Here is a 26,496-nt window from a genome sequence, read left to right on the forward strand (position 1 = left end):
AAGAAACACAAGCTGGAATCAAGATTGCCGGGAGAAATATCAATAACCTCAGATATGCAGATAACACCACCCTTATGGCAGAAAGTGAAGAGAAACTAAAAAGCCTCTTGATGAAAGTGAAAGAGGAGAGTGAGAAAGTTGGCTTAAAGCTCAACATTCAGAAAACGAAGATCATGGCATCTGGTCCCATCACTCATTGGAAATAGATGGGGAAAGAGTGGAAACATTGTCAGACTTTATTTTGGGGGGCTCCAAAATCACTGCACATGGTGACTGCAGCCATGAAATTAAAAGACGCTTACTCCTTGGAAGAAAAGTTATGACCAACCTAGATAGCATATTCAAAAGCAGAGACATTACTTTGCCGACTAAGGTCCATCTAGTCAAGGCTATGGTTTTTCCCATGGTCATGTATGGATGTGAGAGTTGGTATGAAGAGGGCTGAGCGCCGAAGAATTGATGCTTTTGAACTGTGGTGTTGGAGAAGACTCTTGAGAGTCCCTTGGACTGCAGGGAGATCCAACCAGTCCATTCTGAAGGAGATCAGCCCTGGGATTTCTTTGGAAGGAATGATGCTAAAGCTGAAACTCCAATACTTTGGCCACCTCATGCGAAGAGTTGACTCATTGGAAAAGACTGATGCTGGGAGGGATTGGGGGCAGGAGGAGAAGGGGACGACAGAGGATGAGACGGCTGGATGGCATCACTGACTCAATGGGCGTGAGTCTGAGTGAACTCTGGGAGTTGGTGATGGTCAGGGAGGCCTGGCGTGCTGCGATTCATGGGTCGCAAAGAGTCGGACACGACTGAGCGACTTAACTGAACTGAACTTTGCTTTTCTTTTTCAAGAATCCTTTGGCTATTTTAGGACCCTTGGATTTTCACATGCACATTAGGATCAGTTTGTTGATTTCTGGGAAAGAGCCACCTGGGATTTTAATAGGAGTTAATACTGGGTCTGTAGATCTATTTGGACACTATTGCCGTCTTATCAATATTAATTCTTCCAATCGTTAACATAAGTTGCTTTTCCATTTTTTCATTTTAATTTCTTTCAGTGATGTTTTGTAGTTTTTCATTTACAAGTTTTAAGATTATAAACTTTTGCTAAAATTATTTCTAAGTTAATCTTCCTGTCATAATTTCTATTATTTTAAATGCTATCATAAATGAAATTGCCTTCTGAATTTTAGTTTTTGATTAAATTATCAGTTGCATTATCTATGTAGTAGCAATAAAATATTTAGTTTGTACCCTGCAACCTGGTTGAATATTTTTTTTTATAATTCTAATAGTTTTTAGTGAATTTCTCAAGGTTTTGTATATGTAAGAATATATCATCTGAAAATTGAGATGGCTTTACTTGTTTTCCAATCTGGATGATCTCGCTCTCTTTCTTTCTATGTTTTCTGTTTTTAAAAAACTGAAATAATTTTCCTAATTACCCTGCGTGAATTTTCAATACAATGCTGAATAGAGGGGCAAGAATAAACCATCTTGTCTTGCTCCTAGTATTAGAGAAAAAACTTTCATTTTATTCATGGCTAAGAAAGGTATAGCCTTGTTGTATTCTGTTTTGTTTTTTGGTTTGTTTTTTCAATAGATTGATTTTTTATCAGTTTGAGGAAATATACCTAGCCTGTTGAATATTTTAATGATGAAACTGTTTTGGATTTTTTCAAATAAGCCTGTAACTCAGCCAAATCAAATAAACGACTCATTATAATAAGGGAAACAATACATCTGAAGAGCCGTATGTTGTCTCACTCCTGTCCCAAAAGACAAAGAAAGGTAGTTATAGGAGGATTTTTAGGAATGTATAGAGTTTATGAAAAATTTAAGTAATGCTTTGTTAGGCTTAAAGTAAAACACATATGCACTCTGTTTAGAGTGCAATATCAGATCTGAATTGTGAACTGGACCCAGAATCCTATTTCTCTGGAAACTACATAGTTAAGACAGATGTGAAATGTTGTGTTTAGAAGCTTTTATCTGAAGCTCTGTACCTAGGTTGGAAATCAAGCCTGCTTTTCTGTATCTGTAGATGCTCCAGACAAGATGAGAAGTTTCATACTACTAAAGTCATTTCCACCAACAAACTTTCTGCTATTCTTTGGCTTTAGAAAATAAGTCGTGAAAAAGAGAATGTTATTCTTTCAATAAGGGAGGCCTTTACAGTACGGCCTTGGGATACATATCTTTCCTCTTAGTTTGTGACAGGATTTATCTGTGATCATTTTTCCAGCCAGATGACTAGCAATGTTTTGTCCACGTGGCTCCCTCTTGAGAGATACATCACTGCCTTTCCCATTTAGGCTCTTATCCTGTCTTCACAATACAGTACAGGAGAGAGGAACACTCTTCTCCTCTTTAATGGTGATGAGATGGAGATGAGTTCTCTATGAAGTCCTTGACCAGCTGCCAAAATAGCACTATAATCGTTATTTTCTTAATTATGGCTATTCTATATCGTTGAGTCTCAACTCTGTATTTTACATCCTTAAAGTAACTCTGTATTGATTTACTCTGTTCAATATTTCAGGAATGGTTGATTGAATAGATAGACATTTTGCTTTAGGTTTCAAACTACATAATTATCTGCCAATGAGTGATGCAAGGTACTTATTTTACCAATTCAACCGATTCACGAACTTTAGCTTCATACACACATACACATACAACACATACAGGTATCACATGATACCCACATTGTATTCATTTAAGTTAAGTTCAGCCATCAGTCATGTACGACATTTGAAACCCCATGAGTCCATGGGGCAGCATGCCAGGTTTCCCTGTCCATCACCAACACCTGGACTTTACTCAAACTCATGTCCATTGAGTCAGTGATACCATCCAACCATCTCATCCTCTGTCGTCCTCTTCTCCTCCTGGCTTCAATCTTTCCCAGCATCAGGGTCTTTTCCAATGAGTTCTTTGCCTCAGGTGACCAAAGGATTTGAGTTTCAGCTTCAGCATCAGTCCTTCCAATGAATATTCAGGACTGATTACCTTCAGGATGTAATGGTTGGATCTGCTTCCTGTCCAAGATACTCCCAAGAGTCTTCTCTAACACCACAGTTCAAAATCATCAATTCTTCTGTGCTCAGTTTTCTTTATAATCCTGCTCTCACATCCATGCATGACTACTGGAAAAATCATAACTTTGACTAGATGGTCCCTTGTTGGCAAAGTAATGTCTCTGCTTTTTAATATTCTGTCTAGTTTGGTCATAACTTTTGTTCCAAGGAGCAAGTTTCTTTTAATTTCATGGCTGCAGTCACCATCTCCAGTAGTTTTGGAGCCCCCCAAAATTAAGTCTGACACTGTTTCCACTGTTTCCCCATCCATATGCCATGAAATGATGGGACCAGATGCCATGATCTTGGTTTTCTGAATGTTGAGCTTTAAGCCAACTTTTTCACTCTCCTCTTTCACTTTCATCAAGAGGCTCTTTAGTTCCTCTTCACTTTCTGCCATAAGGGTGGTGTCATCTGCATATCTGAGGTTATTGATATTTTTCCCAGAAATCTTGATTCCAGCTTGTGCTCGCTCCCAGCTTGTGCTTGCTCCAGCCCGGCATTTCTCATGATGTACTCTGCATACAAGTTAAATAAGCAGGGTGACAATATACAGCCTTGACGTACTCCTTTCCTTATTTGGAACCAGTCTGTTGCTCCATGTCCAGTTCTAACTGTTGGTTCCTGACCTGCATAGGATTTCTTAGGAGGCAGGTCAGGTGGTCTGGTATTCCCATCTTTTTAAGAATTTTCGACAATTTGTTATGATCCACACAGTCAAAGGCTTTGGCATAGTCAATAAAGCAGAAGTAGATGCTTTTCTTGAACTCGCTTACTTTTTTGATGATTCAACAGATGTTGGCAATTTGATCTCTGGTTCCTCTGCCTTTTCTAAATCCAGCTTGAACATCTGGAAGTTCATGGTTCACGTATTGCTGAAGCCTGGCTTGGAGAATTTTGAGCATTACTTTACTAGCATGTGAGATGAGTGCAATTGTGCCGTAGTTTGAGCATTTTTTGGCATAGCCTTTCTTTGTGACTTGTAATGAAACCTCATCTTTTCCAGTCCTGTGGCCACTGAGGATTTCTCCAAGATTACTGGCATGTTAAGTACAGCACTTTCACAGTATCATCTTTTAGGATTTGAAATAGCTCAGCTGGAATTCCATCACCTCCACTAGCTTTGTTCATAGCGATGCTTCTTAAGGCCCACTTGACTACACATTCCAGGATGTCTGGCTCTAGGTGAGCGATCACAAGATTGTAATTATCTGGATTGTGAAGATCTTTTTTGGTATGGTTCTTCTGTGTACTCTTGCCACCTCTTCTGAATATCTTCCGCTTCTGTTAGGTCCATACCATTTCTGTCTTTTATTGTGCCCATCTTTGCATGAAGTTTTCCCTTGGGATATAATTTTCTTGAAGAGATCTGTAGTTTTCCCCATTCTATTGTTTTCTCCTATTTCTTTACATTGATCACGGAGGAAGGCTTTCTTGTCTCTCCTTGCTATTCTTTGAAACTCTGCATTCAGATGTGTATATCTTTCCTTTTTCTCCTTTGCCTTTTGCTTCTCTTCTTTTCACAGCTATTTGTAAGGCCTCCTTAGAGAACCATTTTGCCTTTTCGATTTCTTTTTTTGGGGATGGTCTTGATCACTACCTTCGTACCATGTCACGAACCTCCTTCCATGGTTCTTTAGGCATTCTATCAGATCTAATCACTTGAATCTATTTGTCACTTCCACTGTATAATCGTAAAGGATTTTATTTAGGTCATACCTGACCGGTCTGGTGGTCTTTCCAATAGACGTTAACATCTTTTATGTTATCTCAAGTAAAATATTTTCATGATTTTCAATTTATTATTCTCATGGATAATATACATATATATGTGTAAAAATACATATACACATGCACACACAGATGCACATCCACGCACACACACACACACACATACACACACATATAGGGCTTTACCACTGAGTGGTAAAGAATTAGCTTGCACTGTAGGAGACTTGCAGGCGATGTGGGTTTGATCCCTGGGTTGAGAAGGTCCCCTGAGGAAAGAAATGGTGAGCGACTCCAGTATCCTTGGCTAGAAATCCCCATGGACAGAGAAACTAGACAGGCTACAGTCCATGGGGTTGCAAAGAGTCAGATATGACTGAGGAACAAACAACAACAATACATTTTCAGATGTTTTCCCTTATAGCTTATTATAAAATATTGAATATAGTTCCTTATGCTAACTGATATATAGTTGTGTGTGGTTATGTCTTTATTTGACTACTTACTAATGACAAATATAATTTTTGTAGGGAGCTAAATATTTTTCTAAGTAATATATTTTAAAATGTAGCACCAGATATGATTAAGTGTACTGTCAGGCTGTCATATATTGCAAACAATAAAACAAAAGATATTGTACCTGGACAGTGAGATATATTACACACTCTAGTAACCCTGGAACTATAACAGCCATAGAAAAGAACATCCACTTCATCTCAATGGTAATGCCAAGTGATTTCCTCCTAATTGGGCAAGAAAAAAGTGCCATGAAGAAGATCCGTCTAAGTCAGTAGAAGGGAAAGATAGAGAATGAGGATGGATTAATGATTCTGATTTACTTGGATTTTTTTTTCAAACTATGCCATTTCTCATTCTGTTTGCAGGTGATAGAGTGGAATGTTGCTTGTAATATTAATAGAGTTAGCATCATTTCTGAAGTGATATGAAAGTACTAAAAATACACTGTAATAGATGATTTATTAATTAATAATCAAAGTACTGTTAAACATTATCAACCTCCCACCTATTCATCTCAAATAGGAATACATATCATTCATATAAGCAAAGCTTAACAGATGTTATTATGATTGTGTTTTACAATTTTTCTTTCATCATCTCTGACCTGGGTTTCCATACTAATCATCCACATTAATTTCTTATAAGTGGTTTTGTTGACTGTGTGATAGGTTACTCATGGTAAATTACTGCTGATACAATTCACCCAGAGTCAGACAAGTTGAAACTAATGAATCATTTGTTTGGTTCCAGGTTTAGGTACACTGAGGATAAGCGATAGCTGCTATAAATCCATCTCTAAATAGTGCTGCTGACAGATACAGGCTTATGGAAGCACACACATCTGTGATAAAAATCTTGCTTCAATACTTTTAGTTCTGTGAACATAGGTTTCTGTTTTCTTCTTAGGGGAAAAATAACAATAAAACTAACATCACAGGGTAGATTTACACATAAAGGGATATATGCAAAAAAATTACACAATTCCTAACTGGAAGACAGTGTCCATAAGTGGCAGATATTAATTCTATTATCAGTGGATTTTCTGTTTCATGTAGGAAAAGAATCAAAGAACAAAATTTTAACGGCATTATGAAATCTAGTTTGAAAGGCTTTAATATTGTTTTTCTCTCCCTCTAAATCCTTTTGACCATCAAAGTAAACATTTACCAATCTTAAACCTAAAAACAGCTCTTTTCATTCATCTATTTTCAGAAAAGCTGAATAATTCTTTTCAGATTCCTTAAGAGAAAAGCTATAAAAAGACTCTGCCTGTTATGATGTTAATTTCTTAGCATGACTACCAAAGTTAAAAGTATATATATTCTCTCTTAAATATGCTAAGAATACTAACTCTGAGAAAAACAATAATGAAAAACTTAATAATTTGGTTATACTTAAAGGTATTTTCAGAGAAGGCAGTGGTAACCCACTCCAGTACTCTTGCCTGGAAAATCCCATGGGCAGAGGAGCCTGGTAGGCTGCAGTTCTTGGGGTCGCGAAGAGTCGGACACGACTGAGTGACTTCACTTTCACTTTTAATTGTCATGCGTTGGAGAAGGAAATGGCAACCCACTCCAGTGTTCTTGCCTGGAGAATCCCAGGGACGGGGGAGCCTGGTGGGCTGCCATCTATGGGGTCACACAGAGTTGGCCACGACTGAAGCGACTTAGCAGCAGCAGCAGCAGCAGCAGCAAAGGTATATTCAAACACTTCTATGAAAAGTAAAACAACCACCCTACATTATCCTGTGATTAGGAAAACAATTTTTAAAAAATAATTACTCTTGCTTCTCATATTGTCACATTTAAGTATTAGACTATGTGTACTATCATGTATCTTTTTCTGCCTATATGAAAGGATGCTTTAGCTGGCAATTAATTTTATTTTTATTTTTTGGTTTTTACATCACATTAGCTGAATAGGATAAAAAAAAATATATATTGCATTAACTTACTAAAACCTTCTCTACCACTGCTTGATAATCACAAGTATAGAGTTGGATTTTGTTTTTTTGATACTTGATTGTAGTTTTTGATGTTGTTTTTCCTTGATGTCTCCAGATATAGTATCAAGAGAAAACTCATTATTATTGCATGTAAATAGTATCTCTGACGTATGATTTTCAAAAGCATCATTAAATTGTTGCAAAAAAAATGATTATTAAGATATGAAAATAAAAGAGAGCCACCAGTTTCCTAAATAAAAGACAATTATTTAATTAAGGGATTTTTTTGGGGGGGGGGATAAGGCTATTCAATTTTTAACATCATGTTTTTGTATAAACTTCTCCATGAGCAGTTCATAACTTAGATTTACTGTGTGTAATCAGCTGTCATTGTAGGCATCATGATTATTATATTTTATATTGGAGCATTTGTGAAGAAATGACTGATAAGATAACACAGATATAGTTTATATTTTGCTTCCCAGGTGGTACGAGTGCTAAAGAACCTGCCTGCCATTGCAGGGGACATAAGAGAAGTAGATTCAATCCCCAGGTCAGGAAGATCCCCCAGAGGAGGGCACAGAAACCATCTCCAGTATTCTTGCCTGGAGAATCCTATAGACAGAGGAGCCTGGTGGGCTACAGTCCATGAGTTCGCAGAGTCAGACACGACTGAAACCACTTAGCACACACACACAACACACACACACACACACACACACACACAAGCATAGTGTGTATTATAAATGCTTTTTTCTGTTCAGAAGCCAAAATTTTTGCAGACAAAAGTGTAAATTTATTCTTTTCTTTTCTCCCATCAGATGTGGGTTCTGTTGAGGGCCTTGCCTATCACCGAGCCTGGGACACCCTGTACTGGACCAGCTCAACTACCTCATCCATCACCAGGCACACAGTGGACCAGACTCGGCCAGGAGCATTTGACAGGGAAGCAGTCATTGCCATGTCAGAAGATGACCATCCTCATGTGTTAGCCCTAGATGAATGCCAAAAGTAAGAAATTTCTATTTCTTCAATATAAGCCAAAACCTCATAATTAGCTTTAAAAATGAATGTTCCCTCTGAAGTTTTCTTTTCACAATTCATAAAATTACTGTTTATGAGAGCATTGGAAATGTGAATGATTGAAACCTGGACTCTTTAAAGGCCAGGCATCATTTCCATGAGAGGTTCAGGAAAAGCAAAATTAAAGGATGAAAGGGAAAATAGAGACTATACTGTGATGGAATAAGTATATGAAAAAGACATTAATGCATCACTGATTGAAATGATAAATTTGAAAAAGAAAAAAGACTATTAAAAACCATTAACACCTAAAAGGTGTTGCTATAATTATATTAAGTAACTTTAACAACTGGAGATCACTCCAATTGAAATCAGAGGAAATAAAAATAGACCTTAGTGTGCAGCTTTATTTTCAACATTAGATGCCTGACAATCGTCAAGTGGGCCATCATTGCACAATGATACATTGTGCAAGCATTTATAATACTTATGAAGAATTCATAGCAAGAAAAATTGCTCAGGCTATAATATAAAATGTATAAAAAATAAAATAAGAAAGAAATCATGTTTTGGACAACGCTATTAAGAAAGAATTATATGAAAACTGAAGAACAAAGTTAGGTTAAGTAGAATACAAATATTTCTATAGAGTTGTACTCTTTTACAATATGATAGGAATATTTGCTAACTACTAGAAAAACTTTTTATTTTTAAATGAAACAAAGGCACAGACATTAATCTGGTTTCACTGAGCAGAAATAGAAAACATTTCAGGTGTGCTGAATAAAAATGAAAGAATAAAAAACAATGACTGATAAACACAGGCCTTGATCACCTAAGAGATGAAAAGACTATATGAATTACTATCTTATAGAACTAGAGATAAGAATTGACTTACTTAGTTAAACATACTTAACTTGAAAATTAAAACTCTAAAGGTTGAGAGATGCAGGTGAAGACGAGATTGCCTGCTTACATAGGTTTGGTTACTTAGCTGAGATGGATACAGGCTTTCAGATATGTAGGCAAAGCTGGTTCTGCTTATACCACCGCCATATCACTATACAGTTTGCTGCTGAGATAGCTACATTGATCCTAAGAGTCCACCAGAAGACTCTTAGGACAATAATAATTACCCAAAAGTTTATCAAAGGAATCTATAAGATAATTTTCAAACAAACATGAGGGAGATCGCTGACGATATTATATATGATTAACTTTAAGTGATAAATACTTTGCCCTATAATTACTTCTAAAAGAGGCTAAAATTATACTTTCCTCCTGCATTAAAGTGAAAATTATAATTAAACACACCAAAATATTTTAATTGGAAAATTATATGTAATTAATGTTTAAAGTATAAAAATATTTATCATTAAGCATGTTAATGACATCTATGAATCACTTTTATATGTCTGTTGATTAACAGAAAACTTAAAATCAAATAAATTTCTAGATGAAGGATTACTTGTATTCAAAGCTTGACTCAATAACTATAGTGCTCAAACACTCTGGCCTCTTTTTTCTCATCTTTGAAATGAAAGGTGAAATTAAAGGAGTTCCTTGGAATATCTATAATTTTAAAGCTCACAATCTATAAAATTATTGAAAATAAATTGTTTGTGTGTTTAATATCTCATATTATTTGCATAACTTTTAAACTAATTTTTTTTTATTTTAGAAGTCATAGGATATGGTTAAAAGTATTCCATGATTTAAGAAAGTGGAATGTCATTTTTTTTTTTAATTTACTGATTCATAGCACAAACTATTTTCACATTTAAGACTCACACGACTGAGCAAATGAACAACAACAACAGCAACAATACTTTAATGTTCCATAGAATAGATTAAAATGCTTTGAAGTATTCTATTCTGGGGAGGGAGGTGGGAGGGGGGTTCATGTTTGGGAATGCATGTAAGAATTAAAGATTTTAAAATTTAAAAAATAAAAAACTAAAAATTAAAAAAATAAAAAAAAAAAAAAAAAAAAAAAAAGAGCATAGATGTCCCAGTTTTCCTTAATTTGTGGCAGTTATTTTTTAGATTAGATAGAAAGAAGAAGTTCAATTCAGTTCAGTTGCTCAGTTGTGTCCAACGATTTGCGACCCCCTGGACTGCAGCACGTCAGGCCTACCTGTCCATCACCAACTCCCGGAGTTTACTCAAACATGCCCATTGAGTCGGTGATGCCACCCAACCATTTCATCCTCTGTCGTCCCCTTCCCCTCCTGCCTTCAATCTTTCCCACCATCAGAGTCTTTTCCAATGAGTCAGTTCTTCGCATCAGATGACCAAAGTATTGGAGTTTCAGCTTCAGCACTAGTCCTTCCCATGAATATTCAGGACTGATTTCCTTTAGGATAGAATAGTTGGATCTCCTTGCAGTCCAAGGGACTCTCAAGAGTCTTCTCCAACAACACAGTTCAAAAGCATCAATTCTTAGGCACTCAGCTTTCTTTATAGTCCAACTCTCACAATCCATACATGACTACTGGAAAAACCATAGCCTTGACTAGATGGACCTTTGTTGGCAAAGTAATGTCTCTGCTTTTGAACATGCTATCTAGGTTGATCATAGCTTTTCTTCCAAGAAGTAATGGTCTTCTAATTTCGTGGCTGCAGTCACCATCTGCAGTGATTTTAGAGCCCCCTAAAATAAAGTCTGTCACTGTTTCCACTTTTCCCCCACTGATTTGACATGAAGTGATGGGACAAGATGCCATGATCTTAGTTTTATGAACTAATGAATTGGTGAACTAAAATGGACTGGAATGGTGAATTTAACTCAGAAGATCATTACATGTACTGCTGTGGGCAAGAATTGCTTAGAAGAAATGGAGTAGCCATCATAGTCAACAAAAACATCTGAAATGCAGTACTTGGATGCAATCTCAAAAATGACAGAACAATCTTTGTTTCCAAGGTAAACCACTCAATATCACAGTAATCCAAGTCTATGACCCAACCACTAATGCTGAAGAAGCTGAAGTTGAATGGTTCTATGAAGACCTACAAGACCTTCTAGAACAGCCGAAAAGATGTCCGATTTATTATAGGGGACTGGAATGCAAAAGTAGAAAGTCAAGTATTACCTGGAGTAACAGGCAAATTTGGGCTTGGGGTAAAAAATGAAGCAGGGCAAAGGCTAATAGAGTTTTGCCAAGAAAATACACTGGTCATAGCAAACACCCTCTTCCAACAACACAAGACAAGACTCTACACATGACCATCACCAGGTAGTCAACACCAAAATCAGATTGATTATATTCGTTGCAGCAGAGATGCAGAAGCTATATACAGTCAGCAAAAACAAGACCAGGAGCTGACAGTGGCTCAAATCATAATCACTTTATTGCCAATTCAGACTTAAATTGAAGAAAGTAGTGAAAAGCACTAGACCATTCAGGTATGACCTAAATCAAATCCTTTACCATTATACAGTGGAAGTGACAAATAGATTCAAGGGATTAGATCTGATAGACAGAGTGCCTGAAGAACTGTAGATGGAGGTCCCTGACATTGTACAGGAGGCAGGGATCAAGACCATCCCAAGAAGAAGAAATGCAAAAAGGCAAAATGCTTGTCTGAGGAGGCCTTACAAATAGGTGTGAAAAGGGAAGTGAAAATAAAGAGAGAAAAAGCAAAATATGCCCATTTGAATGCAGAGTTCCAAAGAATAGCAAGGAGAGAAAAAAAAAAAAAAAGCCTTCCTCAGTGATCAATGTAAAGAAATAGAGGAAAACAATAGAATGGGAAAGACTAGAGATCTCTCCAAGAAAATTAGAAATACCAAGGGAACATTTCATGCAAAGATGGGCACAGTAAAGGACAGAGATCATATGGACCTAAGAGAAGCAGAAGGTATTAAGAAAAGCATGCAAAAATATACAGAACTATACAAAAAAAGATCTTCCTGACCCAGATAATCGCAATGATGTGATCACTCACCTAGAGCCGGACATGCTGGAATGTTAAGTCAGGTGGACCTTAGGAAAAATCACTATGAACAAAGCTAGTGGAGGTGATGGAATTCCAGTTGAGCTATTTCAAAACCTAAAAGATGATGCTGTGAAAGTGCTGCACTCACTATGCCAGCAAATTTGGAGAACTCAGCAGTGGCCACAGGCCTAGAAAAAGTCAGCTTTCATTCCAATCCCAAAGAATGGAAATGCCAAAAAATGTTCAAATTATTGCACAATTGTACTCATCTCACATGCTTGTAAAGTCATGCTCAAAATTCTCCATGCCAGGCTTCAACAATACGTGAACCATGAACTTCCAGATGTTCAAGCTGGATTTAGAAAAGGCAGAGGAACCAGAGATCAAATTGCCAACATCATTTGAATCATCAAAAAAGCAAGAGAGTTCCAGAAAAGTGTCTACTTCTGCTTTATTGACCATGCCAAAGCCTTTGACTGTGAGGACCATAACAAATTGTGGAAAATTCTTAAAGAGATGGGAATATCAGACCACCTAGCCTGTCTCCTGAGACATCTGTATGCAGGTCACGAAGCAACAGTTAGAACTGGACATAAAACAACAGACTGGTTCCAAATAGGAAAAGGAGTACATCAAGGCTGTGTATTGTCACCCTGCTTATTTAACTTATATGCAGAGTACATCACAAGAAACACCGGGCTGGAGGAAGCACAAGCTGGAATCAAGATTTCCGGGAGAAATATCAATAACCTCAGATATGCAGATGACACCACCCTTATGGCAGAAAGTGAAGAGGAACTAAAAAGCCTCTTGATGAAAGTGAAAGAGGAGAGTTAAAAAGTTGGCTTAAAACTCAACATTCAGGAAACAAAGAAGAAAAGTTTTTCTTTTTGTAAAGTTGTATATTGTCTAATAATAAGTTTTGGCATAATACTCAAAAACTACATGTTGAATAATTAATTTGACTATTACCTTGTCTTTACATGACTATAAATAGGGATGATATATGCTATCTTGTTATAAATATGAAATATTTTCAAACAGCTTTTCTTTGTAAATATTTATTAAACATGCTTTCTAAAAATGTAAAGTGGCCTGCCTATAAGTCTCTCTCCTTCCCATCTTCCTTTCTCCCTTCCTCATTTTCTTCCTGGCTTCTCCCCCACCCTCCCTTCCTTCCTTCCTCCCTCCCTTCCTTCTTTCCTCTCTTTCCTTCTCTTCCTGATGCCTTCCATTCTTGACTGCTTCCTTCAGTCCAAAAACTGATCTTCAAATAAACTCTTAGGGATAGTCTTAAAGGGGGAGAAAGAAGATCTGGTTAAATAAAAATAGGCCTTGGAGACTAGCACCCTACAGCCTCTCTGCTCTTTTGGTAACCTTTAAGTGCTAACAGAATCCTTGGCCTTCCTCAGAGAATACTTTGACAAATACTGATTTAAAATATTCTGTTAAGACTGTAAGTAACAGATCTTACCTTTAAGGACTGAGAATAACCCCTGTAATTCTGCTGCTGCTGCTGCTGCTAAGTCACTTCAGTCATGTCCAACTCTGTGCGACCCCATCGTAACAGCATTATAATATACAGAAAAATCACACTGACAGAGGAGGGGGAAAAAAAGACATTAAAGAAATACAGGAGTTTAGTAATTGTGTTTTTCTAAAACATGTACAGAGAGAAATGCAAAATTAAAAAAAAGAAAAAGAAAAACCTAGGGCTACCCTGGTGGCTCAGTGGTAAAGAATCTACCTGCCAATGCAGGAGACACAGGTTCAGTTCCTGGTCTGGGATTTCTGCTAAGCAACCAAGCCTGTGTGCCACAACTACTGAGCCTGTGCTTTAGAGCCTGAGCCACAACTATTGAGCCATGTGCTGAACCATGGAGGCCCAGGTGCTCTAAAGTCAGTGTCCATAACCAGACAAGCCACCAAAGTACGAAGCCCATGGAGTACAGCTAGAGAGTAGCCCCCCACTCACCACAACTAGAGAAAAAGGCTATGCAGCAATGAAGACCCAGCCCAGCCAATAAATACATATTTTAAACAAAGAAAATCTAGAAAGAGAGAGATATTTTTATTTTTACCAACTGAAGAAAAGAAATATTGCTAGGTTAAGAACGATATCCAAAATTACAACACAAGATTTCCTGAAACATGATAATAATAAATCAGAGTATATTTGCAGTTCATAGGAAATTTAAGCTAACTATTTTTCTTTGATTCAAATAAATCTTTACTGTGTATCCAACTGATTCAATTTAATTAAATTGCTCTTTGAGAGACAAATATTTTTCAGAAATAGTTTCTAAGTCATTTAATAAACTGGAAAAATATGCAAATATACATATCTCTCCTTATTATAAGACTTCCTCAAGGGTCAGAAACTATGAGACAATTTTGCTTTATTTTAAATAGTTTGACATTGCCATGTTTTTTCTAATATTGTTAACTATTAATAAAAAATTAACCTATTATCACAATTTTCATTTTAATTAGTTTAATGTTTTGGACCAACTGGAATGAACAGCATCCAAGTATCATGAGATCAACTCTTACTGGGAAAAATGCTCAAGTGGTGGTCAGTACAGACATACTCACTCCAAATGGACTCACCATTGATCACCGTGCAGAGAAGCTGTATTTCTCAGATGGCAGCCTAGGAAAAATTGAAAGATGTGAATATGATGGATCCCAGAGACATGTAAGTTAACTGAGAATTTCCTGATTATAGATTTGAAAAATGATACATCTGAAATATATATGCTTTATACTTGTTAAAGTATGCATGTTAAGAGATTTTAAAATGGCTAATTATTCAAACCAACCAAACTGGATAATCTATTCAATGAAAAGTGAAACTGTTGATGATATTTGAAAATTTTAAGTGCATTCACTACCACAGAGACAGTCCAACTAGTAAAATTTCTTCTGGAGAAATAATAACTGATTTTCTTATAGTTATTAATTGAACTGTTATTATTAGAGTGATTTGTATAAACTTCATTGTCATTTACAATTTTTAAATTATGAAATGAAATTGGTTAGTTGTCCTAGGATAAAAGAACATTGCAAAATAATGAAATTATCCTTTGTATTTGAGCCCTCAAACCAACCTCAGAAGCTTTGAAGAGAGAAGAATGGAATTCTGTTCACAGTCAGGCTCATTCTCAGTCACTTTTTTCTGAAATCCATGTAAATATTAATGGGAGAGTCTTTATGTTGCCACTGGAGAACATTTGCAGAAGATATTTAGAGCATGTAGGATGGTAAAAGTTCAGCACCATTACCTTATATTATGAAGACAGTAGCCCTTGGCAACTGAAAACATGAGTTCAGAAGTGTAAGATCTGAGTGATTATACCTGGAGGAATGCTGGGTGCTGTACCACAGCACCCCTGCACCATGCACCAATTCATGCTTGAATGACAAAATGATCCTGAGGCTCTTTGCTTTTCCTTGAAAGGCCAGATAGTAAATATTTGGAGCCTCATGGAGCATATTGCCTCTTATCACAACTACAGTGCCTTACAGTGAATATGTAAACAAATAGCTGGAACAGTATTTCAATAAAACTTTATTTATAAAACAGGCAACCAAACAACAGGCCATATTTGGTAACACCTAATCTGTACCATTAAGTATGCTGTTTAATTCAATTGAAAATATATCTGTACATATATATCTATATATTATATAATACATATAGATCTATACCATATACATATATATTAAATATATATGCATCAATTATATAGACAAATATAGATACTTATCTGAGGACAACTAACTAAATTTATGTATATGTACATATAATGACTTCCCTGGTGGCTCAGATGGTAAAGCGTCTGCCTACAATGCGGGAGAGCCGGGGTTCGATCCCTGGGTCGGGAAGATCCCCTGGAGAAGGAAATGGCAGCCCACTCCAGTACTCTTGCCTGGAAAATCCCACGGACAGAGGATCCTGGTAGGCTACAGTTCATGTGGTCGCAGAGTCAGACACGACTGACCGACTTCACTTCACTTTACTTCACTTCACACATAACATACATATATAGCCTATGAGTATATAAATAGATGTGTGTGTATGTGCATGTATAGGTGTGTAAGTCTCTTGAAGGAAGAAGTGCATTGATTTAAGTTCTAGTATTGGGACTTCGTTAGAGTAGCAGAGATATAGGACAGTTGAATGCTTAAGGAACACTGAAATTATCAGCTAAAACCTGATGAGTTCAGTCTGTGCTAAAGGCAATCAGTTCAGTTCAGTCACTCGGTCGTGTCCAACTTTTTGTGACCCCGTGAACTGAAGCATGCCAGGCTTCCTTCACCAACTCCTGCAGTTTGCTCAAACTCATGTCCGTAGTGTTGGTGGTGCCAAAAGGCAATAATTCTGAACAAAGAATCGAAGAATTCTATGCTTAAATGCTTGGTCTGCCTTTTCCAACTAAAGGTTGTGTGTCCTTAGGCATATTTACTTAGTCTTTATAAATTTTATTTTTTCTGATATGTAAATTTTATTCCTAATTCTCAGGTTTATTATGAGAATATAATATAAAAGTTTGTCTCAGAATACACCAAAGAAATTCTAAATGAACTTAATGGGTTAATGCTTTTGAAAAGATAGGTGAATTATTATCCTGAATATGGTATAATTTTCTATTATTGCCCAATACAGAAAATAATTCTATAACACCTCATCATAACTTTTAGTCTCCTTTCACTTATTTTTTATATATCTGGTCTTTTCCCCTCTACAGTCTCTTATTATGTATGGCAATTATAGCTACTCTAGCTGGTCCAGCAATCAAATAGTTCTAATCTAATTCAAAGAGTTTTTTGGCCGTTAAAAAATATGCATATGCATAGTTATGATTCCAACTTTCCATTTCTCATCTCTGTCCAAACCAGAATAGTTTCTGGCTGGCTGTAGTAAAAAATAATGTACTATATATTTATTTGTATTATATAAGTTGCTAAGAAAAGAAGAAAAAGAAAGTGAACTCACTTAGTCATGTCCGACTCTCTGCAACAGCATGGATTGTAGCCCACCAGGCTCCTTCATCCAGTGGATTCTCAAGGCAAGAATACTGGAGTGGGTTGCCATTGAAGTTGCTAAGAGAGTATATTTTAAAGCTTTTACCAACAACAACAAAAATTTTAATTATGTGAGGTGGTAGATATATTAACTAACTTTATTATAGTAACCATTTGACAGTATATACATAAATCATTATGTTCTATACTTTAAACTTTTATAATGTTATATATAAATTATATTTCAGTAAATCTTGACAACAAGATTTCTGTCCATAAAGATGAAAATATTCAGAAGAGACCATTAAAGGATACGGTTTTATTCCTCCACAAGGCATTGATCCATTTTGTCTCAAACCTAGAATTACATAATCCTTTTCCTTTACCTCTTCAAGAAATAATATTAACCATGAGAATTTCTGGTTGGGCCTGAAAATTGGGGGAAAAAACTATTTCAAAGTTTATTACCTTCTTACATGCATCTAACTATTTTGCTGATTATCCAGATTCTATCCAGAGTTCATCATGGTTACCTTGAGTTTACCACTAATCCATCACTAACATATATTCTTTGTGATATCCACTGTTTCTTATATTTTAATCATGATTTTACAACTAGAATTTGTTATTTGTTCCTGAATTGCATTTCTAAATTGACCTAAATCTCTGAATACTTACTACACGTTAGCCTATCTTTGTGACCACTCAGCTGTTTATGTAATTTATTACAAATATAACCATAGAATTTTGAGACTGAGAGTATAACTAAGGATCTGGGTCATCTCCTACTGTCTTTAGAAAAGTATAAATATGTAACCTGCTTTATGTTTCAAGATGTTAAAAAGGGATATTTCCTAAGGAAGAAAAAAAATATAACTTATTCTGAAATAAAATTCTTCACATATGCTATAATATTTTAGAAGTCCCAGAAGCTTTAACAATTCTGCTTTCATCTGATAACTGTTGAACAAGTAGACCAGTTTGTCTAATACCTTATCCATTCACTCCTCAGTTTTATATTATTATGTGTACAAAAGTATGAACAATATCAATTATTGATTTGATTTGTGCCTCTCCATTTGAGTTGAAGTCTTAGAAATCAAAGAGTGTTTTTTGGTAGCAGATTTCTTTTTAAATCCTCACAGAAGCTAAGAGTTCCTTATTTGAAAACTGTGCATGTGACTAGTTCACTCATTCTAATCTTGTTCAGTTCATCTCTCTGTGCCAGGCACTTTGGTGCATGTTTGTGTGTTTTTCCTACTATGTCTGTTCTTCATTCCTATATCACTACCCTCAGGCAACAATACTATTGTTATATATATATATATATACACACATATATGTGTGTGTGTATGTATATATATATATATATATATATATATATATATTCACTGATGGGTCAGTGATAAAGAATCTGCCAGGAAACCTGGGTTCAATCCCTGAGTCAGGAGGATCCTCTGGAGAAGGAAATGGCAACCCACTCCAGTATTCTTGCCTGAAAAATGCCATGGGCTACAGTCCATGGGATTTCAGAAGCAGTCAGACATGTGTTAGTGATTCAACAATAACAATATACATACACTATATATTTTTAAAATGGATCAGATAATTCACATAATGGGGCTTCCCAGGTGGCGCTGGTGGTAAAGGATCCATCTACCAAGTAGGAGGCATAAGAGACTTGGGTCCCATCGATCCCTGTGTCAGAAAGTTCCCTTGGAGGAGGACATGACAACTCACTCCAATATTGTTGCCTAGGAAATCCCATGGGCAGAGGAGCCTGGTGGGCTACAGTCCATCAGGTTGCACAGAGTTGGATACAACTGAAGCATCTTAGCATGCATGCATACAACCAACATAATGGATTTCATTTTTACATTTTGGAATGCATTATAGAAGGCATTGCAAAAATGTGTGATAATGTAAAATCATAGAGTTAAAAATGTGATGTTTAGGAAGTAGAAAATATAGGAGGTAAAAATAGTCTATGAAAGACTATGCCAAGAAACGTAAGAAGAAATATTTAAACATTGTTCAGTTTATGAAGCCAAATTGTGCTGAGACAATGTAATATAAAGAAGTGACCAGAGAAACAGTCATTTCATAAGGAAACATTTCCTCCCATAGTTGTGTATTTTTTAGCTCTGAATGACACAGAAGTGAGTGGAGAGCAGTTACTGAAACAGAGATCAAATATCCCCAGGGGAGTTGACAGAGTGGAATAAACCTGCACATTACAACTTGAAATATTTGAGAGTACATCTTTTTTAATGAAAAGGAAGCAAGCTATCTATTAAGTTAATTGATAAAGTTTGGAAAGATGATTGTATATCTGGGCGTTTTGAGTCTACAAACTCAGTACAGGGCCATTGCTGTCCCACAATATATTTAAAGAGCCTGTCATCTCTTGAATCAACTGTGGTCATGCACTTTTTTAAGCTATGCTTTAAACATAGTCTGATAGGCTTAATTCCTGCATTACATCTTAAAACCTTTAAATGCTTTTCTACATTCTTTAGAATGGAACACTCTGTGTAGCTTTACTCTTATCAAGGATTTTTTTTTTTTTTTTAAGTATGGTGTGCCATGGGCTTAAGTGTTTGTAGTGAAGTCGCTCAATTCTCTCTGACTCTTTGAAACCCTTGGATTGTGTAGCCTACCAGGCTCCTCCATTCATGAGATTTTCCAGGCAAGAAAACTGGAGTGGGTTGCCATTTCCTTCTCCAGGGCACTTTCCCGACCCAGGGATCGAACCCAGGTCTCCCCCATTGCAGGAAGATTCCTTACCTTCCGAGCCACCAGAGAATCCAATACAAGAGTTTGTAGGTATTTGAAAAAAATACTTATAAACTATTTACAGTCACTTAATTTATTATGAGCAGTATGAAAACGCAAAATGATAGGATACTTCCCTGGGGAACTCCCTGGGTCGGTAGGTGCCCAATATGCTACTGGAGATCAGTGGAGAAATAACTCCAGAAAGAATGAAGGGATGGAGCCAAAGCAAAATCAACACCCAGTTGTGGATGGGACTGGTGATAGAAGCAAGGTCCGATGCTGTAAAGAGCAATATTGCATAGGAACCTGGAATGTCAGGTCCATGAATCAAGGCAAATTGGAAGTGGTCAAACGAGATGACAAGGGTGAACATCAACATTCTAGGAATCAGTGAACTAAAATGAACTGGAATGGGTGAATTTAACTCAGATGACCATTATATCTACTACTGTGGGCAGGAATCCCTCAGAAGAAATGGAGTAGCCATCATGGTCAACAAAAGAGTCCGAAATGCAGTACTTGGATGCAATCTCAAAAATGACAGAATGATCTCTGTTCGTTTCCAAGGCAAACCGTTCAATATCATGGTAATCCAAGCCTATGCCCCAACCAGTAAAGCTGAAGAAGCTGAAGTTGAACGGTTTTATGAAGACCTACGAGACCTTTTAGAACTAACACCAAAAAAAGATGTCCTTTTCATTATGGGGGACTGGAATGCAAAAGTAGGAAGTCAGGAAACAACTGGAGTAACAGGCAAATTTGAGCTTGGAGTATGGAATAAAGCAGGGCAGAAGCTAATAGAGTTTTGCCAAAAGAACACACTAGTCATAGCAAACACCCTTTTATAACAACACAAGAGAAGACTCTACACATGGACATCACCAGATGGTCAACACCAAAATCAGATTGAGTATATTCTTTGCAACCAAAAATGGAGAAGCTCTATACAGGCAGCAAAAACAAGACCAGGAGCTGACTGTGGCTCAGATCATGAACTCCTTATTGCCAAATTTAGACTTAAATTGAAGAAAATGGGGAAAACCCCTAGACAATTCAGGTATGACCTAAATAAAATCCCTTATGACTATATAGTGGAAGTGAGAAATAGATTTAAGGGCCTAGACCTGATAGATAGAGTGCCTGATGAACTATGGACTGAGGTTTGTGACATTGTAAAAGAGACAGGGATCAAGATCATCCTCAAGAAAAAGAAATGCAAAAAAGCAATATGGCTGTCTGAGAAGCCCTTACAAATAGCTATGAAAAGAAGAGAAGTGAAAAGCAAAGGAGAAAAGGAAGGATATAAGCATCTGAATGCAGAGTTCCAAAGAATAGTAAGGAGAGATAAGAAAGCCTTCCTCAGTGATCAATGTAAATAAATAGAGGAAAACAACAGAATGGGAAAGACTAGTGATCTCTTCAAGAAAATTAGAGATTCCAAGGGAATATTTCATGCAAAGATGAGCTCGATAAAGGACAGAAATGGTATAGACCTCACAGAAGCAGAAGGTATTAAGAAGAGGAGGCAAGAATACACAGAAGAACTGTACAAAAGAGAGCTTCACAACCCAGATAATCACGATGGTGTGATCAGTCACCTAGAGCCAGACATCCTGGAATGGGAAGTCAAGTGGGCCTTAAGAAGCATCACTAGGAACAAAGCTAATAAAGGTGATGGAATTCCAGTTGAGCTACTTCAAATCCTGGAAGATGATACTGTGAAAGTTCTGTACTCAATATGCCAGCAGATTTGGAAAACTCAGCAGTTGCCACAGAACTGGAAAAGGTCAGTTTTCATTCCAATCCCAAAGAAAGGCAATGCCAAAGAATGGTCAAACTATGACACAATTGCACTCATCTCACATGCTAGTAAAGTAATGCTCAAAATTCTCCAAGCCAGGCTTCAGCAATATGTGAACTGTGAACTTCCTGATGTTCAAGCTGGTTTTAAAAAGATGTTCAAGCTGGTTAACTTGCCAACATCAGTTGGATCATCAAAAAACAAGAGAGTTCCAGAAAAACATCTATTTCTGCTTTATTGACTATGCCAAAGCCTTTGACTGTGTGGATCACAATAAACTGTGGAAAATTATTCAAAAGATGAATAATTATTCAAAAGTTGACCTGCCTCTTGAGAAACCTATATGCAGGCCAGGAAGCAACAGTTAGAATTGGACATGGAAAAACAGACTGGTTGCAAATAGGAAAAGGAGTACATCAAGGCTGTATATTGTCACCCTGCTTATTTAACTTATATGTAGAGTACATCATGAGAAACGCTGGACTGGAGGAAACACAAGCTGGAATCAAGAATGCCAGGAGAAATATCAATAACCTCAGATATGCAGATGACACCACCCTTATGGCAGAAAGTGAAAAGGAACTAAAAAGTCTCTTGATGAAAGTGAAAGAGGAGAGTGAAAAAGTTGGCTTAAAGCTCAACATTCAGAAAACAAAGATCATGGCATCTAGTCTAATCACTTCATGGCAAATAGATGGGGAAGCAGTGGAAACAGTGTCAGAATTTATTTTGGGGGGGCTCCAAAATCACTGCAGATGGTGATTGCAGCCATGAAATTAAAAGACGCTTACTCTTTGGAAGGAAAGTTATGACCAACCTAGATAGCATATTGAAAAGCAGAGACATTACTTTGCCAACAAAGGTCCGTCTAGTCAAGGCTATAGTTTTTCCAGTGGTTATGTATGAATGTGAGAGTTGCGCTGTGAAGAAAGCTGAGCACCGAAGAATTGATGCTTTTGAACTGTGCTGTTGGAGAAGACTCTTGACTGTAAGGAGATCCAACCAGTCCATTCTAAAGGAGATCAGTCCTGGGTGTTCATTGGAAGGAGTGATGTTGAAGCTGAAACTCCAGTACTTTGGCCACCTCATGAGAAGAGTTGACTCATTTGAAAAGACTCTGATGCTCGGAGGGATTGTGGGCAGGAAGAGAAGGGGACGACAGAGAATGAGATGGCTGGATGGCATCACCAACTTGATGGACATGAGTTTGAGTGAACTCCGGGAGTTGGTGATGAATGGGAGTGCTGCGATTCACGGGGTCACAAAGACTCGGGCACGACTGAGTGACTACTGAAATGAACTGAACTGAACTGAATTTATTATAGGAATATATAGATCTCATTACTAATCAGTAGATTAAGGAAAGAGAGCCTTTCAAACATCAAAAGAGAAATTGGAAAAACTATGTTTTTAAAAATACATTTTACTTTTTTGTTATATTTATGTGATTATTTTTAGCTAAACAAATTCATTTAGCTATACAAATTCAAAATCGTTATATTTTAATTTCCTCTTTTATTTTGGAGTGAAGTCTAAGAAAATACAAGTACACACAGTTTAAATGTGACCTATACTGATAAAAATATAATAATTGGATATTTTCTTTGAATTTTAAAAGCATGTTAACATGTATGGTGGTCCTACCTGCAAATTTTATTGAGGGGAGCATTCTCTATTTAGCAATACACAATTGAATACTGTTGTTATTAGGGGGAAAATATCATAAAATCATTCTATTTCATTTTTATTTCTATTCTATATCTGCTGCTCCAGTAGATAAAACAATAACTAATGTTGACAGGGGCTAAGACAGCTTGATTATAACTTTTCTCCCTGGTGCTACCCCGTAAGTGTTAATCATATCTTGGAAGGCAGCTGTACCTGAATGACATAAACCCTTCCAGAAGAGATGTTGTTTATGTTCCTAGAAATTGCAATTGCTGATGTTTCTTACTTTTGACATTCTTTTAGAAAGTTTGTCTAGAGTTTTTGTTTGTTTGTTTATTTAGAGTATATTCCCGGGCAGAAATACTAAGTCCTAAGACCTATCCTTAGACTGAGAAGAACACAGGATAATCTATCTTCTAGATAAACACACTCTGATAACAAACTTTTTTGACTGGAAAGGAAAAGGAGTTTTTCCTCTGACACAGGGAAAGCAGGTGTTTGTTTGATTTTTTAAAATTAGTCAATTAAAAGTAAGATCAAGCACAAGAATATTTGATGTCCTGTTTTTATGGCACCAAATTCTTTATTTTTCCTTATAGAATCAGTTATTTCATACCATAAATGAATCAATAAATAAATATATCTACCTATTATCTATCTAATGAATCTATTATCTATCTATATCTTCTACCAAGTCTATAAATGCCTATCCTATCCACTTGTTTTGATAATATAGTTTTATGCTGAACTGTGAAACTTAAGCAGTAGGTTTTGATGCCCAGAAAAGTGAGTTTTCTGACAACATGCTAAGTTTAAATTATTTAGCTAAGTCAAAGCCATCTGTCACCAAAGAAAAGGCATCGCATTTTCAATATTTTTTTAAATGTAAAACATTTCAATTTAACAATTTTAATGTTTGACTTAAAAATCAATATCAGGATAAACAGTCACTAAAAGTTTCAGTAAACTGGAAAATTTTTCCACCATTACCTGGAATAATCCAGTATTATTCCACAGATTAGGAAACTGATGCCCCAAAAAACTACATTGGTGTCTAACACTCTTCTGTCCAATATTGAATGCCAGTCATAATTCCCAACTCTTTATTAGAGTCAATGGCCTTTTATTATTTTATTATTTTTTTTCACTTTTTAAATTTTTTTGGCTGAGCTGTGTGTCAAGAGATATCTTAGTTCCCTGACCAGGGGGCCAGGAATGGGACTGCAGTGGAAGTTCAGAGTCTTAACCGCAGGACAGCCAGGGAAGTCCTCCAATGTGGTGCCCACCCCCCACCACCTGTTTTTGTTTTTGTTTTTTCATTAAAAACAAATGTTCTATAGCATTCCCATTCCTATCTATTATGAAGTGAAAATTTTGTACTATATATATAGGTAGATAACTGTTTAAAAGCCAAATTAAGATCCATGCTGTGCTTAGTCACTCAATTGTGTCTGACTCTTTGCAGCCCCGTGGACTATAGCCAGCCAGGCTCCTCTGTCCACGGGTTTCTCCAGGCAAGAATACTGGAGTGGGTTGCCATGTCCTCCTCCAGGGGATCTTCCCAACCCAGGGATCGAACCCAGGTCTCCTGCATTGCAGGCAGATTCTTTACAGTCTGAGCCACCAGAGAAACCCAAGAATACTGGAGTGGGTAGCCTATCCCTTCTTCAGTCGATCTTCCAGGCGCAGGAATCAAACTGTGGTTTCCTGCATTGCAGGTGGATTCTTTACTAGCTGAGCTACCAGAGAAGCCCAAATTAATATCTAAGTATAAGTAAATATAAATAAATCTAAAGTAATTCATAATAAAAATAGGACATATTTCAATATTTAAATTTGCAAAAGTCAGAGAAAACACGAGGAAGTGATCAAGATCTCTTCACTAGTGAAGAGGCATCATGAATGTGACAGCTGTGAAGTCAGGCTCATATCAGGGGTGATATACTAGATACTCAAACACTTTGGAGCTGCATTGCCTTGGGTGGTATGATTTTCAAAACTGGTAATGCATTTGCAGCCATCCTTCAGTTTACATGGATTGTGACTGCCCCTATCCTACACCACTAAGATGACAAATTGTTTTAAATGCGACATGAAGAGAAATCTCCTGACAGCAAGCGACCTCTCAACTCTAACGTCTCAAACACATGGGGTGCTGGGCCTATCAACAGCTAAATGAACCATAGTCAAGAAGGAGAGTTTTTGTTTATTAGTGAAAGCATTCTGTGGAGTTGAATTCTAACAGGTGAGCCAATGGAATATAAGGAAATGGCTATATCTGTCATCTGCTATTAGTATATAATAAGCATGCAATCAAGTATATTACAAATGAGTCTGTTGACTATCAAATCCTGTAGGGATTCTAAAAACTCAGATGTTTCTTGCCTTTGATGTGTCTTTGAATTCAAGTGACGCCGTTCAATATGCAGGTTATTACACCAGTACTATCTTTAATATGCTTCACGTGTCCCTGAGTATTAATAGTTACTCAAATTACAATCTCAACAACATTTTAATATTTAAAAAGACAATATCATGTAAGAAACGAATCACCAGTCTAGGTTCGATGCAGGGTACAGGATACTTGGGGCTGGTGCATTGGGATGACCTGGAGGGATGGTGTGGCAGGGGAGGTGGAAGGGGGGTTCGAGATTGGGAACACACGTACATCTGTGGCAGATTCATGTTGATGTGTGGCAAAACCAATACAATATTGTAAGGTAAAAAAAAAATAATAATAATAATAATAAAGAATGGTAAGTGATTAAATATAAATCCAAAAAAAACTAGAGAAAAAAGAAAAAAAGAACACAATAGAATCATATACATGTGTTAAAAATGATGACATAAAATGTAGCTGTTTCATGGGCGAGTATGTAGGAAGTGAAAAACAGGTTTTGCAAGTTCACACTAGATGTTTTAATATTTTCCTGATTTGTGCTTTGATGAAAACTGAACCTGGAATTTTTATTGTTGTTTTATTA

General features: G+C 36.6%; 1 protein-coding gene across 1 annotated transcript in view; it reads left to right on the forward strand.

Moving 5' to 3' along the window:
- Positions 1-26,496, forward strand: part of LRP1B (LDL receptor related protein 1B) — a 1,961,274-nt gene that overhangs the window by 1,533,229 nt on the left and 401,549 nt on the right. Inside the window, exons 42-43 of the mRNA XM_069573760.1 lie at positions 8,094-8,283; positions 14,731-14,935. Coding sequence (XP_069429861.1) covers positions 8,094-8,283; positions 14,731-14,935 — 395 coding nt within the window. The remainder of the gene's footprint in view (positions 1-8,093; positions 8,284-14,730; positions 14,936-26,496) is intronic.

This window comes from Ovis canadensis, chromosome 2 (assembly GCF_042477335.2).
Source record: "Ovis canadensis isolate MfBH-ARS-UI-01 breed Bighorn chromosome 2, ARS-UI_OviCan_v2, whole genome shotgun sequence".
Taxonomy (NCBI): Eukaryota; Metazoa; Chordata; class Mammalia; order Artiodactyla; family Bovidae; genus Ovis; species Ovis canadensis.